The sequence below is a fragment of the Dendrobates tinctorius genome, unplaced genomic scaffold (assembly GCF_039654945.1).
Source record: "Dendrobates tinctorius isolate UK_male_01 unplaced genomic scaffold, ASM3965494v1 ptg000397l, whole genome shotgun sequence".
Taxonomy (NCBI): Eukaryota; Metazoa; Chordata; class Amphibia; order Anura; family Dendrobatidae; genus Dendrobates; species Dendrobates tinctorius.
In genome coordinates, this window is record NW_027362063.1 from 114,859 (window position 1) to 134,965 (window position 20,107).

General features: G+C 45.6%; 1 protein-coding gene across 3 annotated transcripts in view; it reads left to right on the forward strand.

Moving 5' to 3' along the window:
- MED15 (mediator complex subunit 15) overlaps positions 1-20,107 on the forward strand; it is a 102,299-nt gene that overhangs the window by 65,941 nt on the left and 16,251 nt on the right. For all 3 annotated transcript variants that reach the window (XM_073563783.1, XM_073563782.1, XM_073563784.1), the window contains 3 exons: positions 6,925-7,085; positions 7,367-7,533; positions 17,031-17,129. In XM_073563783.1, coding sequence (XP_073419884.1) covers positions 6,925-7,085; positions 7,367-7,533; positions 17,031-17,129 — 427 coding nt within the window. The remainder of the gene's footprint in view (positions 1-6,924; positions 7,086-7,366; positions 7,534-17,030; positions 17,130-20,107) is intronic.

Consider the following 20,107-nt stretch of genomic DNA (forward strand, 5'->3'; position numbering starts at 1 on the left):
AGTTGGTGACTCCAGGATTTCCTCCCACTCCTCTCCCTGTGTGTCAGGGATGAGCATTTCCCCTTAACCAAGCATATGGCAGATTCCGTCCCCACCGATAGCATGTGTGTATACAGAGAGGAGATGAGACCCTGGGGACCCTGTGATTTAAGAATGCCTATCAAGGGCATAGACGAAATAGCATTATTCATACCGACACATCTCATGTGCGATTGAATGGCCGATCTCCATTGCAAATATCGGAAGAATTGCGACCTCGGGACATTGCACTTAGTTTGTAATTGTTCAAAAGATAATGTACCGCAGTCATATATATCCCCTTTCGTAGAAACATTGTGCCGAGGCCAGAATTCGGCAGACGGGTGGACAAGCAGTGCCGGAAAATAACTATTATTCCATAAGGACATCTCTGCCACAACATCACTAAATCCAACCACCCTCTTAATCTGTCTCCACACTAATCTTGCCAGACGAAGCATGGGTAGCAGACGTGGGACACTAACCTTCTCCAACTCCAAAAACCCCAGTGGACAATCAGCACGTGCGGCATGAAGCAGATGGCTTTCAGAGTTAGGAAGATGACCACCGGGCATCCATTTATTTATCGCTCTGGCCTGTCCCGCCAGATAGTACAGAAAAAAATCCGGCAGTGCTGCCCCCCCCCCCCCCCTTTTTCGGCCTTTGTAGGGTGGACAGCTTGAGCCTTGGCCTGGTTTTCCCCCATGTAAAAGACGTAATCTGGGAATTCAAATTGGTAAAGAAAGACTTAGGCACCACCACAGCACTGTGTTGAAGAAAGTAGCTAATCTTAGGGAGTAGTATCATTTTAATTAAATTAATGCGTCCAGCTACAGACTGCAGGAGTTTGCTCCAGATCGCAAATTTGACTTTAACCATCTCTAGTAGTGGATATATATTGAGTTGCAGATCAAATGTGCTGGATTGAGAAATATGAACACCCAGGTATTTAAAATTTGGTACAATAGGCAGCAAGGAGAGAGTCTCAAGCCGCGGCATCGGGGTGTGAGAGCGAGGCATCAGAGCAGACTTCTCAATTTATATACAGGCCAGAATATTTACTAAATTTATTTATAGTGGCAATCACTCCCGCCAGCGTCTCCTCCGCCTTATCCATAAATATTACCATGTCATCGGCATATAGGCTTATGGTGTCCACCCGATCTGCTATCTCTATACCCATAATGTTAGGGGAAGTTCTCATGTGAATTGCCAGAGCCTCTATTGCAAGAGCAAAGAGGGTCGGGGAAAGGGGACACCCCTGACGAGACCCCCTGTGCAGAGAAAAGGATTCAGATATGGAACCATTTACAATGACACGGGCCTTAGGTTTCATATATAATGTATTAACCCATTTTAAAAACCTATCCCCAAAACCATATTTCTGTAAGCATGCGTGGAGGAAGGGCCACTCAAGGGAATCGAAGGCCTTAGCTGCATCCAACGATGCCAGTGCCCACTTATTGTCCGGCATCAGGGAGCTGTATTGGATCACCAATTGAACTCGTCTAATATTAATGGAGGGGCTTTTTCCGGGCATAAAGCCAGTCTGGTCAGGGTGTATGAGTTCCAAAATAGAGTTCAGCCTGGTAGCCAAGATTTTCGTAAAAATTTTATAATCCACATTCACTAAAGATATGGGGCGATAAGACCCACAATCTAAAGAGTCCTTCCCTTCTTTCTTAAACACTATTATATTAGCTTCATAAAAGGACTCCGGCAAGACCCCCCCCCCCCCCCCCCCTCCAGATCCCCCGGAACACCGACAACAAAAGCGGCCCCAAAATCTCCCGGTATTTCCTGTATAGCTCAATAGGGAATCCATCTGGCCCAGGGGCCTTCCCAGAGGCCATATCCCTCATGGCATCCTCTGTCTCTTCCAAAGTGAATTCAGCGTCCATAAGGGCACGCTGAGAAGTACTCAATGTGGGTACCTGTTTATCTGATAAATGATTAAGACATCCCCGGTTATATTGTGTTAGTTGCATTGTGCTGACGCACCAAATAGGCCAGAAATTTACTGGATTGGTTCCCTAGCTCAAAGTAGGACTGGCATGTAAAAAATAGTTTACATTTAGATTTAGAGTCTGTGTTGAGTATATAATCTTTGGGCAGGTAACCACTCTACTCTGTTACCGCTAGTTGGATCAGATATGTAAGCAGCCTCAGAGTCTTTCAAACGTTGCTCTATTTCGTCATCCTCCTTCGACATCACCCGTTTGATATATGAGATCGTAGAAGATAAACAACCTCTCAGGTACGCCTTAAGGGTATCCCAAAATAAGTTAACATTCCGGGGATCGGGGTGAGAGGAGACGAAGCCATGCAATTGGTCAATTGTTCTATCAGGTGACTTTACCAACTTCAGCCAAAAAGGGTTTAATTTCCATACCATCTTACTACCCGGTGGGCCATATTTAAGTTTAAGAATGATTGGACTATGACCTGAAATCCCTCTACTACCATGTTCAATGTTATCCACCCACATTGCCAGACCGCTAGATCCAAAGATGTAATCTATGCAAAATATGGAACGCTTAGTGGATGAATGGCAAGTATACGCCTTCATCTCGGGATAGCGCATTCTCCATAGGTCCAGCCATCCACTTCCTTCTATAAACTGTGATCATTTGGATGTAGCTGCTGCCGGGGTCCCACTTGGTATCCCATCATCTAGTTTCAACCTATCAAGGCGACAATTCATAACCAAATTAAAGTCTCCCATACAAATGACATCTGCATCTGGATAATTTAGGGCAAAACTCAATGCCTTCTGTAGGATTGACGTACCAGCTGGAGGGGGATTATAAACACACAAAATAACATATTTCCTAGAATTGATCAGTGCATACACAAATGTGAAACGCCCTTCAGAGTCTCTCCGGGCCTCCCGGACCTCCCATCTAACATCTTTGTGTATTAGTAGTGAGACTCCCCTAGAATAGCTGGTGTGAAATGCGTGTATGGACCACTGAACCCACGGTTTTTGTACGCTTCGAGCTGTATCTCTGGTCAGGTGCATCTCGACCAAAGCCACAATGTGAGGGCGATAGTGCCTGATCTGAGAGAATACCTTAACCTTCTTTTGGGGGGTTTTAATACCCCTCACATTCCATGTCATGCATATTAGTTCAGAACCCATCTCCGCTTATCTGAGTATGTTGCGCATCAGTGTTCGAGTAGGACTCGGGGACATCACATAAACAACAGCAGGACTTCCATTGGCTGCAACTTTTACCTAAGTAACATTTAAAGCTAAAACTGAAGCTTTTGAGAAAAACAAAACATAAATCTAGTAACATAGGAGCAAGGTCCCTTGCCCCTATTAAAAAATAAACAAGGGGATACCATCACTGAGCACAGTGTCCGGTATTATAGATCTCTGGGTGCTCGCCATATGAGCTCCGATTTAAGCCTGTAATTAAAGGATCCAGGTGAAAGTAGGCATACTAGGATTCCTTTGCAGGAGAAGATCCTTTATGGGACCGCAGCCATTCAGCTTCCGCTGGATTCGTAAAAAATACTGAGGAACCCCCGTGGACAATCTGTAGACCAGCTGGATAAATCATGGAGTATACAATGTTCTTTTCCCTGAGCCGCTTCTTGGTGTCGATGAATTGTGCACGTTGCTTCTGGAGTTCCATGGTGAAATCCGGGAAGATTGAAATCACGGAATTGTTGAACTTGATGGGACTCTTTTGTCGTGCAAGGCGTAAAATGGTGTCTCTATCTTTACAGTTGAGGATACGTGCCAGGAAGGGTCTAGGTGGGGCTCCCGGAGGTAGAGGCCTTGTGGGAACTCTGTGGGCTCTCTCAACAGCAAACATTGAGGAGAATTAATCTCCCAGAGAGGCCTTAAGCCAGCCCTCCAGGAATTGCTCAGGGTGCAGACCTTCAGAACGCTCAGGCAGGCCAATGACTTGGATGTTATTCCGACGCATTCTGTTCTCTAGATCGTCTGCCTTTTGCCTCCAGGCGTTCATAGATCCCGCTACCTTGGTTAACTTGGCATCCATTGGCGTAATGGTGTCTTCCACCTGGTACACTCTTGCCTCCACCTCCGTAATACGCCCCCTCATGGCCTGCATATCCTGACGGAGCCTCCCCACCTCGGTGTAGACATCTTCTATTTTCTCCGTAAGAGATGTCCTAGTGAGGGAGAGAGCCTGCATTAACTGTTCAGATGCTTGTTTAAGAGTCATTTCTTCCTGTTCAGTCTCCTCTCCGCCCCCTGAGGGACGATTTTTACGCTGAGGTTGTGAGGAGGTATTCCTTAGAGAACGTGCACTCTCAGAAGGGTCGGGTCTGACAAATTCCTTTAATTTTTCTGCTGCCGTCGATCCTTTAGACCAATTCATGGTTAAGGATAGTGAAAAAATACCGACGTAACTAAAAAAAAAATGTATAGTCCAGGATTCCTTCCACTGTAGTTAGACACAGCAGGAACCAGGTTATTTAGTTATGGCCTGGGAGCAGTATCCGTGCACACGGAGACACCGTATCACTGAAGCTTCTTATGGCGGGGGGGAGGGGGAGAGAAATCCACCCTCAGACAGCAGCAATGGGAGGGGGAGCAAGCTCTCCCTCAGTAACAGGTCAGTTAAGAAAGAGGGAGTAATGCAGGGCCCATCTTTCAGGGCACTCACCGCTCATCCCTCAAATCCTTCAGGATATAGGTCGCTGTCCTGCGACGCTGCAGCGTTGGAAGCTGGACGCCGCGCTCCCTCTGATAGAGCGCGCGTCCAAGATGGCCGCCACCTCGTGTGGGCCCCACCGTCCACCTCGGCTTCTTTTGACTTCCTGCTCACCTGCGGGGGTCCCGGTAACCAGGGACACCAATCGCTGTTAATTGTACAGCGGTAAACAGGTGGTAGATATCGGATAGTTTCAGGATAGGCAGGAGCTCTTGCAGCGTGCGTCCGACCTCCTCTACTACATAGCCACGCCCCCCCGGGCAAAACATTTGTGTGATAAGACCGACAACAAAAAGGACTACTTGAGGGCACTACAAAAATATGAGGGGGACTGCAAGCCACACACATAATAAATAGAGAATCAAAAACAAGAAAAAGAAGTGTGTACCAAGGGCGCGATCAACCCCAAAATCAATACTAAAATATAATATAAAGAAATACTGAGAAATACATGATAGTAAATTTTATTTGCATATGAAAAAAAACACGCAGGCAAGTGACAAAGATTCAATTAAAAACAATTAAAGACCAATACAAAAAGTGGCTGTGTAAGATGATTAAAGGCGCAGTAAATGACATATATAAACAGAGTACCAAAATGCAAAACTATGTTAGAGGTGCGCCGGTGTCGCAAAGAAGAAAGCGGCAGCCAAAGCTATAGAAGATACACTAGAATAAGTGCGCAGGCGCATTATTATAACGGTGTCTATTAATACAAAACCAGAAAAAGGCACCTATATGAGCTCCTCATGTTAGATAATTAAAGGCACAGTAAATAACATATATAAACAAAGTACCAAAGTACAAAAATATGTTCAAAGTTAGATCATTCCATGGCATCCCTGCTTCAATCAGTAGTAATCATGAGTATTTTCCTTAGAATTCTTCAGAGGGCTCTACTTGCCTATATTGTCATCCCCCAACAATATGGTTCAGTGTGACTCATTCTGGATATAAGGCTGCTGAACAAATGGGTGCGGCCATGTCACTTCAGGATGGAGTAGCTGTGGTCAGTCGCAGCTTCCATGGAGGCCGGGGAGCTTCTGTCCTCAATAGACATTCAGGACGCCTATCTTCATGTACCCATCTTTCTGGCTCGTCAGTGATTTCTTCACTTTGCAGTCGACCAGGATCGCTTTCAGTTGAGGGGTGAGATTCTTGGGGTAAGCAATAGCAAGTTCGAGGCAGTCCCGTTTGTACAATTTCATTCAAGGTCCCTACATAACACACTGTTTTGACCTGTGCCAATAATCTCTAGACCGTCCAGTCCTCCTTCCACTTTGCTGTTGCCAGTCTTAGGTTGTGGTTGACATTGCCCCTTTTAATCCAGGGTCGCTACTATTGCTCATTGGGTTAGAACGGCCATCGTTCAGGACTATAAGGTGTAGCCCAAGATGCCTCCTTTTAAGGTTAAGGTGCACTGTTCATGGGTCCTGGAGTCTTCTGGGCGGTTCACTACCACGCATCAGTCTTGCAACTCTGTAAAGCATCTACTTAGCCATCGGTACATACCTTCTCCAAGTTTTACAGTGTACACACCTTTGCTTCTTCGGATGCAAGTCTTGGCAGAAAGATTTTGTAGGCGGCAGTCTCATGCTTCGGCCTGAGCAAGAGTGGAGAATTTGGTAGCAACTGTATATTTATTTTTCCTACCTCACGGACAGCTTTCGGTCGTCCCATGGTTCTGTGTCCCCCAATGAAGTGGCTGAGAAATTTATCGTTTCTGGTACTCACTGTACAATCTTTTTTTTTTTTTTTTTTTTTTTTTTTCTTCTTCCCAGTAGTCTTCCTTGAGGGACGCAGCACCCACCTTCAGTTGCTCAGTTGGGTGTACATTTGTTTCCTTGTCTTGTGGTGTAATTGAACTACTTTTCAAATTTAATGTTTTTGTTTCTCCTACTGTTTCCTCACTAAACGGAGGGAGCTTGAGGCTAGCTTTCATTTAGAATGTAATAAGTGTCAGCAAACTATTCCACGATTCTGTGTCCCCATCCTCATCAAGGACTACCGAGAAGGGGATTTTACGGTGAGTAGAAAAATCTTAATTTTTCTCTGCAACACCTGGCTATAATTGTGTAGCCAGGCTCTGACTCATTATGACTGTTTGGGTGGCATGAATTTGCTGACTGTTTCCCTTAAGTTTTTTTTTTTTATTGATGGTCCACTGATAAATGATGGGCCACTGAAATTTAGTCTTGTCTTTTACCTCTAGACAACGCCACCTCCTCCGACTGTTCCATCCACAAAGCAGCAATATCTGTGCCAACCATTGTTGGATGCAGTCCTGGCAAATATTAGATCACCTGTATTTAACCACTCGTTGTACCGGACATTTGTACCAGCAATGACTGCTATCCATGGGCAGCCCATCACGTAAGTTAGTGCACCCCTGACTGACACCATCAATAAGTTAGTGCACCCTTGACTGACACCAATGACATGCAATGGCTAAGTAGGTAGCAATTGCCTCTACACATTTCTGCTATTTGATCATGATTTTACCATATGTACTCATTACTTGATATCTTCACAAGATCGTAGGGCAGCTGAAGCTAATTTGTTGCTCATAGAGAAGCATAATAGAGATTTGTCCTCCAGCTAATCAAGTTTATATATTCTAGAAAATGTCTGATGGAGGGATGTTGTCATTTTAGAGCCCAAACAGTCATTCCCCGAAAGAGAAAATATGAAGATGACGAGAGACAAACTATTCCGAACGTTCTCCAGGGTGAGGTTGCAAAACTACACTCTAAATTTTTGATCAACCTTGATCCTTCCCATTGCAGTAATAATGGAACTGTGCATCTCATTTGCAAGTTAGGTGAGTTTTGATATCCTAGGACCTGTATTTCTGTATATAGAATCTTTTCTTGCTATGTAGCAGGCTCTGGATTACATAGGAGCCTTTGGCTCTTCTGACTTGCGAGCTGTAGTAAGTACTTGTATTCACTATGAAATAAGATTTCTGGGGAATTTTATCTTGGATCTTGGCGTTGTCATTCATCTGTTATTTCTAACACCTTATCATGGCTGACACCATATTGGAATGTAAGGAAGGAGTTGTAAAGTCTACAGTAATTTAAAGGGGTATTCCCATTCTAAGATCTTATCTCAACATGAAATAGGTGTAGTAATATTAGCAAATACCTCTAATAAGAAATATAGTATAGTTTTTCAGCATCACTGTCGTTTTCCCCATGGAGGGCATTTCAATAGCTTAGGTCTCCATGATTAAGACCGCTGTCACTATGAGTCGTCGTACCCATGGATGCGTGAGCTACTGCAAAGCTCTAAGCATGGAGAAAGTGACTTGGCTAATCAGAAGAACTATACCCCTGAAAAAACTCTTAAGTGGCTTCACTGCAGCAATCTTTTACTGGATTAGTTTTGGATGTCTGATGTTAGTATTTGGTAGGGGTTAATGTTGTATAGTGCTCAGACACAACACACCACTGTTTTAAGATTTTGGCCTATCTCTAGGATAGTTACGGTAATCAGTATGAGATCAGTGGATGTCCATGCCCCTTGATATAAATGCACTGATCATGGCTACATCATCTGACCCACACCAATGTGATATTGATGACCTATGAGAGAAAAATTGCCCCTTTTAACCCCTTTACCCCGAAGGCTTTTTTCACCTCCATGACCAGGCCAATTTTTACAATTCTGACCACTGTCACTTTGAGGTCATAACTCTAAAATGCTTCAACAGATCCTGGTGATTCTGAGACTGTTTTCTCGTGACATATTGTACTTTATGATAGTGGTAAAATTTCTTTGATATGACTTGCGTTTAGTTGTTTAAAAAAAAAAAACGGAAATGTGGCAAAAACTTTGAAAATTTCGCAATTTTCAAACTTTTAATTTTTATGTCTTTAAATCGGAGAGTCATATCGCACAAGATAGTTAATAAATAACATTTCCCACATGTCTACTTAACATCAGCACAGTTTTGGAAACATATTTTTTTTTTTTTCGTTAGGAAGTTATAAGGGTTAAGACTTGATTTCTCATTTTTACAACAAAATTTGCAAAACCATTTGAAGTGACTTTGAGGGGCCTATATGACAGAAAATACCCAAAAAATGACACCATTCTAAAAACTGCACCCCTCAAGATACTCAAAACCACATTCAAGAAGTTTATTAACCCTTCAGGTGCTTTACAGGAATTTTTGGAATGTGGAAGGAAAAATAAACATTTACTTTTCTTTCACAAAAATTTTCCTTTAGACCTAATTTTTTTTTTTAGTTTCGCAGAGGTAACAGGAGAAAATGGACCATACATTTTGTTGTGTAATTTTCTCCTGAACCTGCCGATACCCCATATGTGGGTGAAATCTACTGTTTGGGCACACGGCAGGGCTCTGAAGGGAAGGAGCGCCATTTCACGTTTTGAATGCAAAATTTGCTGGGATATGTTGTATTTGGGGAGCCCCTGATGTGCATAAACAGTGGAAACCCCCAACAAGTGACACTGTTTTGGAAACTAGACCCCTTGGGAAACTTATCTAGATGTGTATTGAGCACATTGAACCCCCAGGTGCTTCACAGAAGTTTATACTGTTAAGCCGTGAAATTAAAAAAATAACATTTTTCCAAGAGAAGTCTTTTTTTTTTTTTTTTTAGCTCCAAATTTTGCATTTTCATAAGGATAACAAGAGAAATTGCTCCATACAATTTGTTGTGCAATTTCTCTTGAGTGCACAGATACCCAATATGTGGAGGAAAGCAACTGTTTGGATACATGGAAGGGAAGACGCGCCATTTAACTTTTTGAATGTAAAATATGCTGGAATAATTAGCGGACACCATGTTGCTTTTAGATAGCCCCTGATGTGCCTAAACAGTGGACCCCCCTGTCAAGTGTGACCCCATTTTGGAAATTGTAACCCTTTGGGAATTTATCTACAGATGGATGTAGTGACTATTTCTCAATCGCCTCATTGGGGACGCAGAACCATGGGTGTTATGCTGCTGCTAGGAGTCTGACACTAAATGGCTACAAAAAGATTAGCTCCTCCTCTGCAGTATACACCCACACACTGGCTACAGCTGACCCAGTTCAAGATTTGTGTCAGAAGGGGGCATATGTGCTCTGATTTTCAGACCACATCCATTTTTTATTTTTCTTAATTTTTTTTTCAAAGGATTACACGGGGCAACAGATCCCTTTAAGGGCGCCACTCTTCCCCAAACCTACAACAGGTGGGAACGTGGAGTGTCACCTCCTCATACCCCCTCCTGCATCGTCTTGTACCTGCATGCCTGAGATATTCCTTAGGAGCGACAGGTCCCTTCAGGGCACCGCTTTCCCCACATCGGCAGCAGATGGGAGCCTGAAGTGTTGCCTCAAAGTACTCCCCCCTCTGCATCCAGTCTTAGCCTGCCCTTTTGTGTGCTGGACCAACAGCCCTGTCCCATCTTCGGGGAGTTAACCGCCTGGATGTCCAGAGGTGTTTACGGCGTGCATGTGGTCCCCACTGCATCACCCCTGATGAACAGCGGCGATGGAAGGAAGGCGGATGGTCCTTCTTCTCTGTCCATGGAGTATGTGGATGGAGGTTTCCTGCACCGTCCAATCTGAAGCAGCCCTGGAATAAGTGTCACCTATGGTCCTGTGCTTCATCATTCATCTGAGAAAAAACCAACCCCAAACCACCGAAATGGACCCGTGGACAGGAAAGACCAAGCAAGATATAATCATTCAATAAATACCTTTATTAGTATTATATAAGTAGTGGTACAAAAAACCATAAAAAACAGTAAAGCACAAGTGGGACAACTTTACCACAATTGTAAAGAATTATATTTTTTAGACCCAATTATATAGTATTTACATATGCATTCCTAAAAAATAAATAGTGAAGAAATTTTTTTTAAAAAAAATGTGTAAATATAAAACTGAAGTGAATGTGTCAAATAATAAATCTCATAATCAATTACAATAACAGTGCAATGTGAATGAACGTTTAAAATATAAAATAAATAATAAATACCACTGCTTACTAAAGTGCAGTGTGCCTGTGCAAAAAAGAGGTATAAATTCATTGCTGTGCAAACAAAGCCCTCTGCAATTTCTGGCGGCCCTCTTTATTCCACCCGGCCGACTCTTTACACATGCTGGGGGGTGGGGGGCGTTCAGCAGAATCCAACTGCACTTCAGAGCGGCGCAGTGGACCAGGAGGACCACTCTCACTGGGCACAGAACCTGGGTAAGATCTCAGAATTTGCAGCAGATACTCTTTGGTCCTTCTCTGCAGTATTCATTGGGGCTTACAAGGTACTTATTGCAGTATATCGGCAGAATCAGGGACGTACTGTGGTACATCATGTCACTCCCTAAGACATCCAAGAAGGTTTACAAGGCAGTGTTTTTCCCCTCATGTACCAACTGCTATACTTCGTTACCATGGGGACATAGTACGCTACTCTGTAAAACCTGTGATCCTGAATGCGCTCAGGAGCCCTCCACCACTAAAGAACCCAGTGTACCTAGTTGCCCTGAGTGGGCTTCATCACTGTGACAGTCCATGGCGTCTTTAGCCAAAGCAATAGCGTCCCTCCAAGATTCCTCTTCTACCTGTCTGGTTCTTCGTCTGCTTGTCTCAGAGGGTTCCTCTACCTCATGGGAACTCTCGGCCAGCAGGGGCTGTTCTTAGACAAAAGCTCCCACAGGCATCTGGGAAACGGGCCCATAGCACTCCGTCACCCGGGCCTTCTCGCTTCTCGGCATCCGTGGGCTTTGTCTCCCATTCCCCCTCACCCGGGGCTTGCAGTGGCCAGGATTTTACGTCCGATTTTGAGTTGCACCTTGATCTAGACTCACCAGATTATCAGGCAACGGACAGTCTCATTGTGGCCGTCAACCAGACTTTAAAGGTTGCTGAGGACCCCAATTTTGTCCGAGATCATGCGGTGTCCTTTAAGAGGACCAAATGTTCTCATAGGGTTTTCTCCATCCACCCCGAGTTCCAGGACATAGTTTAGAGCGACCGGACAAACACTTTGCAGGTCAGAAGCCTATTGAGGCGAGAACAATTTTCCTCGCATCTGTGGAAGGAATGGGCTGAATCCCCTCCAGTTGATCCGCCTGTCTCCCACCTGGCCACCAAAACCCTCTTGTCCTTACCAGACCCCACGGACCATCAGAGAACCTTCCCCGTTCGGTTTTCAAAGCCTCAGGCTCGGCACTCTCTCTTTGTCACAGTGTGGGTTAGCTAAAGTTATGGTCTCCTGGGCAGATACCCTGAGCAGGACCATTCAAGATGGTGACCTTCGCCCGCAGACCTGGCCAATCAGATCTCTTTAGCCAGGGAATATTTGTTGCACGCATCCCTAGACTCGTCTAACTGTGCTGCGCTTGCAGCCTCAAATGCCATCACCATCCGACGGGCACTGTGGCTCAGGGAATGATGTGCAGACTCTGCGCCCAAAAAGTCCCTGACGTCTCTCCCCTAGCAGGGTGGTCGTTTATTAGGAGAGAAGCTGGATCAGCTTATCTCAGACGCCACAGGAGGAAAGAGTAAATTCCTTCCCCAACAGAGAACTAGGCAACCCTTTCGTTCTCAACAGACGCGTTTCTGATCCTTTCGGAGCAATTCCAGTTTGTCCAATGCGACCACCTTTTCTGGATCAGGTATTCCCCTCGTGGGGGCAGAGGTCCCCAGGCTCGAATAAGACCAACCAGTCATGGAAGGGTCGACCCAAGCAAACTAGATCTAAGGGGTACAGGTCCCATAGATTCTCGGCCCTATCGCTCACTACTTTTATCTGGACTACACCAGCAGAGCAGGCGAATGCCTACTTCTATTTCATCACATTTGGCTCTCTGTCGTCAGCGACAAATGGGTCAGAGATCTGGTGTGTTCCGAATACAAGATAGTTTTCTTCCTGCCCTTCGGCATGGTTCTTCCCCTCTCGTTCTCGTTCGCGGGCCCAGCCTTTCTACAGAGCCATCGGTTAGTTACGTCAAGACTGCGTCTTCATTCCGGTCCCAGAAAACGAGAGGTTTGAGGGCTTCTACTCGAACTTATTTGTGGTTCTGAAGAAGGATGGAACGGTACAGCCCATTCTGTATCTGAAGCTCCTAAACAAGTTTGTCAGAGTCCGTCACTTCAGGATGGAGTCCGTCCATTCTGTCATCACATCGATGGAGAAGGGGGAGTTCTTGGCATCCATCGACATCCGGGATGCTTATCTTAATATGCCGATTTTTCCACTTTAACAAAGGATCCTGCTTTTCGCTGCTCGCGAGGAACATTTCCAGTTTACGGCTCTGCCCTTCAGGCTCGCCACCGCTCCAGAGTGTTCACAAAGGTTATGGCGGCAGTCATGTCCATTCTGCACTTGCGGGACGTGGTCGTCCTGCCATACCTGGACGACCACCTTATCAAGGGGCTGTCTCTTCAAGCCTGTGCGGAGTGCATCCGTATCACCTTGGATACGCTTTCTCGCCTGGGCTGGCTGATAAACTTTTAAACAAATCGTCCCCTGTCCCAGCTCAGCAGATATCCTTTTTAGGAATGACCCCGGACACCTCCCATGGGTTTGTGATTCTCCCTCGAGACAAGGTCATAGCTCTTCAACGAGGAGCCCGGGCACTTTGTCACCCATCTCCTCAGTCTATCCAATTTGGCATAGGGGTCCTGGGCAAGATGGTGGCAGCGATGGAAGCTGTTCCCTTTGCCCAGCTACACGTCCGTCCTCTGCAATTTGCGCTTCTATCAGCATGGGACAGGAATCCATTCTCACTCGACCACCTGTGCCGCTTGTCTCTGCAGGTCAAGCGGGCGCTCAGGTGGTGGACTTTGCGGTCTTCCTTCACCCAGGGGAAATCTCTTCTCCCGGTTCAATGGCTGGTGGTCACCACAGACGCCAGTCTTCTCAGCTGGGGGGCTGTGTTCCTTCATCACACTACCCAGGGACCTCGGGAGTCGCCTCTTCTGATCAACGTTCTGGAAATACGGGTGATTCGGTTGACCCTGTGGCAGTTCCATCACCTTCTGGTCGGGTCGTCCCATCCGAATACAGTTGGACAACGCCGCGGCTGTGACGCATATCAACCATCAGGGGGTCACCCGCAGCTGGGCGGCAATGCACGAGGTAGAATACATTCTCTGCTGGGCCATAATGACCCACTCGGTCATCTGTGGTTCACATCCTGGTCGTGGAAAACTGGGTGGCAGATTTCCTCAGCCGTCAGGGTCTCGCCTCGGGAGAGTGGTCACTTCATCCGGAGGTCTTCCAACAGATTTGTCATCGCTGGGGGACTCCAGATGCGGACCTGATGGCATCAAGGCTAAACACTAAGGTGCCCGAGTTCATAGCTCTGTGCCTGGATCCAGAGGCCATTGGAGTGGATGCAATGGTCCTTCCGTGGCGTCAATTTTGCTTTCCTTACGTCTTTCCCCCACTCCTGTTACTTCCGAGGGGTTATCAGGAAGATCAAGATGGAAGGGATTCTGCTGATCCTAGTTGCTCCGGACTGGCCTTGCCGGGCGTGGTACGCGGAGTTGGTGCAGCTTGTCGTCGACGTCCCCTGGCAACTTCCAGATCGACTAGATTTACTTTCCCAGGGCCCGATTTGCCACCAGAACTCGGGGGGCCCTGTGTCTAACGGCCTGGCTGTTGATTCCTGGGTCCTAACCCAAGCTGGACTCTCCCAAGAAGAGGTTTCCACTATGATTAGTGCTCAGAAGCTTGCATCGGTGTGCAATTATCACTGCACCTGGAAAGCATTTTTCGCATGGTGCAGGGAACGCGGTCATTCTCCTCTCGCCTTTTCCATCCCGACTATTGTGGCGTTCCTCCAGGCTGATCTGGACTCAGGCCTAGCTCTTATTTCCCTCAAAGGCCAGATCTCAGCCTTTTATCAGTTTTGTTCCAGCACCGGATTGCTTCTAAGCAGCAGATGAAGACTTTTATTCAGAGGGTTTCCCACGTGGTACCCCCCTATAGAAGGCCATTGGAGGCCTGGGATCTTAATTTAGTCCTGGGTGTCTACTGGAGGCTCCGTTTGAGCTGCTGCAGGATGTCTCTCTTGCTCACCTTTCATGGAAAGTCGCCTTCCTGGTTGCGGTAGCATCGATCAGGCGGGTATCGAAGTTAGCTGCTATTTCCTGTCAAGCTCCTTTTCTAATTTTTCAGCAGGGCAAGGTGGTTCTCGGGCTGCCCCTGTCCTTCTTGCCCAAGGTGGTCTCTTCCTTTCACCTTAACTAGGACTTTGTCCTGCCCTCGTTTTGCCGGGCACCGATACACAGTTTTGAGAGGGCTCTCCACACTCTGGATCTGGTGAGGGCTCGTAGAAGGTACATCTCACGGATGGCGTCCTTCCGCAGGATGGACGCCTTATTCGTTCTTCCTGAGGGGCACAGGAAGGTATTGGCCACTTCAAAGTTCTTAATAGCCAGGTAGATACGCTCGGCTATTCAGGAGTCCTACCGTGTCAGAGGCAAGCCTATCCCAGTGAGGATAAAGGCACACGCCACTCGGTAGGTGGGTGCCTCCTGGGACATTTGGCACCAGGCGTTGGCAGAACAGGTTTGCGAGACTGCGACCTAGTCTAGTCTGCACACCTTCTCAAAGCACTACAACATTCACACTCGGGCCTCTGCAGATGCAGGCCTGAGAAGAAGGATCTTGCAGGTGGTGGTAGCTCATCCCTAGGCAGCTGGCGCTTGGGGGTTTGTTGTATTATGTTTCTTGCCCACCCAGGGACTGCTTTAGGATGTCCAATGGTCCTGTGTCCCCCGCAATGAGGCGACGGAGAAACAGGGATTTTTGTGTTCTCACCGTAAAATCCTTTTCTCTGAGCCACTCATTGGGAGACACAGCACACACCCTGTTAGCATGACTGCTTGTGTATGTTCTTTGGTTTGATGTTTTAGACTCTCATATGATCTTGGTCTCCTACTGCTCTGTCACTGAACTGATTTGGCTGGAGACAATGTGTGGGTGTATAGCTCCTCTGCAGTGATCTTTTTGTATCTACTTAGTGTCAGCCTCTTAGTGGCAGTAGCATAACACCCATGGTCCTGTGTCCCCCAATGAATGGCTCGGAGAAAAGTTTTTTTACGGTGAGTACAGAAAAATCCCTGTTTTGACTCCATGGGTGTTTTCCAGATACAGGCAGCAGTGGATGTTGCAGAGTGAAAATTGTATACTGCTGTAGTGACCAGTACAAGGAAGGAAAGGAGGCATGCTGGCGCAAGCCACCTCCCTGCATGACCTGGAAGGACCTTGCAGCTATCTTGGTGCTGGGGGTCTCCATGGAGATCATCAGGACATCGTGATGTTATGATGGAAGTGCACAGTGAGACCCCTCCCTGTGCGATGCTTCTCTATGCCGCTGTCACTATTGACAGCGGCATCAGAGGGGTTAAATGCCCACGATTGGTGCTAGCACCGATCGTGGGCTTTGCTCACATACAGCTGACACCTGCACCCGATCGCCGCGGCACTCAGCGTGAGGCCTCGCGATTGGTGTGCCCTACTAGTACTGCTGTTTGTGGGAACACACCTCCTGCAGAGCAGTACTAGTACGGTGCATGTCGGGAAGGGGATAACATTTTAGTCTGGCACACCTTTTATTTTCTAGTCAGTAAAGATAACATAATGAGCTTTGCTTTGTTCAACTGCAGTCTGGGCCTTAAGGCCCCTTTACATTTAGTGATGCACCAGCGATCCCGACCAGCGAATATGACCCGGTCCGGATCGCTGGTGTATCGCTAAATGATCGCTAGTGAGCTTCCACACAGGAAGATCTCACAGCGATGCAGCAGCGATAAAGCGGACAATACTTACCTTTCAGACGCGGCGATCCTGACGTCCTCCGTCCACGTCCACACGTCGCTCGTCGGCGCCAGCAGGAAGCGCCCGACGAGAAATGGAGCTGCGCGATCAGCGACAGACAGTGGGGGAGCCGGTCGGAGGTAAGTATCACACATAGCGATATCGCTGCTGCGTCACCAAATCGGTGATGCTTTAGCGATATTGTTAGCGATATCCCTATGTGTAAAACCCCCTTTAGTTGAGCTCAGCAATGATGCAGAGATAACCGGCAGGAAGCCGTGGTGGCGTGTTTTAGTAGTGAGGTTATCGCAGTAAGGGAGAAGTAAGGCTCATTTTCTTATATTTACTAAGAGAATGCCTGTAATGTGAAGAGGTTTTCCAGGATAAAACTTTGTCTAAATACATTAGTACATTCCTGAAAGCTTTGATGCTTCTGTGATATTTCTTATTCCTGTCGCCCATGCGGGCTAATGTTTATCTTTTTATTATTTAATGTGTATATGTATAATTTTGTTTAATTCAGATGATAAAAACCTTCCCAGTGTGCCTCCACTTCTGCTCAGTGTTCCAGCAGACTATCCAGAGCAGAGTCCATTGTGGATGGACAATCCACGGCAATATGGTACGTCAATAACTCTTCCTAATAATGCTGATGCTTCTGTATGTATCTCATAGGATATACAAGAGATGCTACACACAGACTTAAATACTATATGACTGGTGCCCTATTTTAACCCTTTCATGGCCAATTGATTTTAATTTTTTTGGTCATTGTAGCAGTGTTTGCAGCATAAGTTGTAGTTTTAAATGACACGTCATTTTACCATATAATGTACTGAAAATTTAAGGCAAAAAAATCAAAATGCAGTGTAATGTGGCAAAATTTGGATGTTCTTTCCTGTAAGACTTAAATTGCACACAGAGCTATGGGTTATAGCTTGCTGCCACTAAATGGTTAAATGGAAGCTATCCTCAGAAAATGATTTGTGTATTTTATTTTTTTTTTATGCATGCATGCAACAATAATTTTTTTTATTTTTTTTTAATCAAGATTGTGAAAAACACTGAACTTGCAATTTTCACACTGACCACTTTTTTTTTTTTTTTTTTTTTTACACCAATCATAAAAGGGATGTCACTGTCTCCTCCCTTCACTAGGACTTCTGCATACTCAGAACAGTCTGTTCATTGCTGCTAATGTGCAAGTAAATTTCCTGTAATAGGAAATTGTGTCCTCAAAGAGGGAGGACCTGAACACTGGTGCCACCTTTAGGGTATGTGCACACGTGGCGGATTTTTCCGCGCGGATTTTACTAAATCCGCAGGTAAAATGTCCTGCATTTTACCTGCGGATTTAGTGCAGTTTTACTGCGGATTTTCTGCAGATTTTGTGCGGATTTCCCCTGCGTTTTGACACCTACGGATTTCTATAATGGAGCAGGTATAAAAACGCTGCGGATTCCGCACAACGAATTGACATGCTGCGGATTCAAATCTGCAGAAGAATCCGCAGCATGTGCACAGCATTTTTTGTTTTACATAGATTAGAATGGTACTGTATCCGCAACGTGTGCACATACCCTTAGGAGGTAGCAATCCTAAAAGTTTATATCAACCCTTAGGCTGTGTGCCCATGTTGCGTTTTTGATGCGTTTTTCGGGGTCAAACCGCATCAAAAACGCTTAAAAGAAGAAACGCTTAGCGGTAAAAAACGCAGCATGTTAATTTCCGCTTAGGTCCGCGTTTTTGGCTATTTCCTATAGTCCAAAAGATGCGCGGGGAAAAAAGCATCAAAAACACGTGTTTTTTTCCCGGAAAAAACGCGTGTTTTCTGGGAAGGAGACCCGTTTCCTGAGCGTTTAAAAACACTAACGTGTGCACATAGCCTTAATCTAAATTAGCCCTGGTGGCCAGTGTGAAAAGACGTGTGTGTGTGTGTATATGTGTGTGTGTGTGTATATATATATATATATATATATATATATATATATATATATATATATATATATATATATATATATATATATATATATATATATATACACACACACACACACACACACACACACACACACACACACACACACACACACACACACACACACACACACACACACACACACACACGTACACGTTGGACAAAATAATGGAAACATCAACAAAAGTTAGTTTAATATGGTGTAGGTCCACCTTTTGCGGCGATTACAGCCTCAATTCTCCGAGGTATGGATTCATACAAGGTGTGAATTGTTTCCAAAGGAATTTTAGCCCATTCTTCAGTTAAAACACCCTCCAGTTCTTTGAGCAACGATGGCAGTGGAAATCGCGGTCTAACTTGAATCTCTAAAATCGACCATAAATGCTCAATAATGTTGAGGTCTGGGGATTGTGGGGGCCAGATGAGATGCTAAACTTCATTACAATGTTCCTCGTGCCATGCTTTAACGATTCTAGCTGTATGAATTGGTGCATTATCGTCCTGAAAGATAGCGTTCCCCTCCGGGAACATTGCTTGAACCATAGGATGCACTTGGTCGCCCAAAATGCCTAAATAATTGCGGCTGTTAATTCTTCCATGAAGGGATATCATTGGCCCGGTGGATCTCCACGAAATAGCTTCCCAGATCATCACAGAACCTCCGCCATGTTTTACGGTTGGGAGAAGGCAGTCTGGATGGAATGTTTCTTTCTGCTGTCTCCAAATGTACACTCGACCGGAGGTGGGAAATAGGGTAAACGATGATTCGTCTGAGAATATCACGTTTCCACTGCTCGAGGGACCAATTCTGGAGGTTTCTACACCACTCTAAACGTTTGGAAACATTTGTCATTGAGAGCAGCGGTTTTCGAATTGCAGCTCTTCCGTGGAATCCAGATGTGTGCAGCTCCCAAAGAACAGTTTTCGTGGAAACTGGGTTCTGTAGGTGTTCATTGAGCTCAGCAGTGATTTTCGGAGCCGTGGTCTTGCGATCCTCTCTCAAAATTCGCTTTAGAGTCCGACGGTCTCTCTCAGTCAACTTCGACTTTCGGCCGGACCTGTGCTTTCCTGCGGACGTTTTTCCTTCTCTTTCAAACGCAGTCATTACTTTGGAGACAGTACCTCTTGACACGCCAAGCATTCGGGCACTTTCTATTACACTTGCGCCTGCCATACGAGCACCAACAATTTGGCATCTTTGAAAATCCGAGAGGTCTGCCATTGGTATCAGGTTCTCATCAATGTTCTTACAATTCTGCAAAACAAACAGTTAATTTACATACACATCACATGACACAAATCAACTGCAAAACATTACCATATGTCACGGTTTGCATGTTAATAACATGTTTGAAGATTATGATGCCAAAACGTTAGTTGTTTCCATTATTTTGTCCAAACCCTGCGTGTGTGTGTGTATATGTGTGTGTGTGTGTATATGTGTGTGTGTGTGTAAATGTGTGTGTGTGTGTGTGTGTGTGTGTGTGTATATGTGTGTATGTATGTATATATCATGTAGACTGCAAGCCCGCAAGGTCCTCTCCTTTCAGTACCAGTCTGTCATTCTGTCAATGTTAGTTTGCACACCATATTTTATATTTGTTTCTTGTTTGTAACCCTTC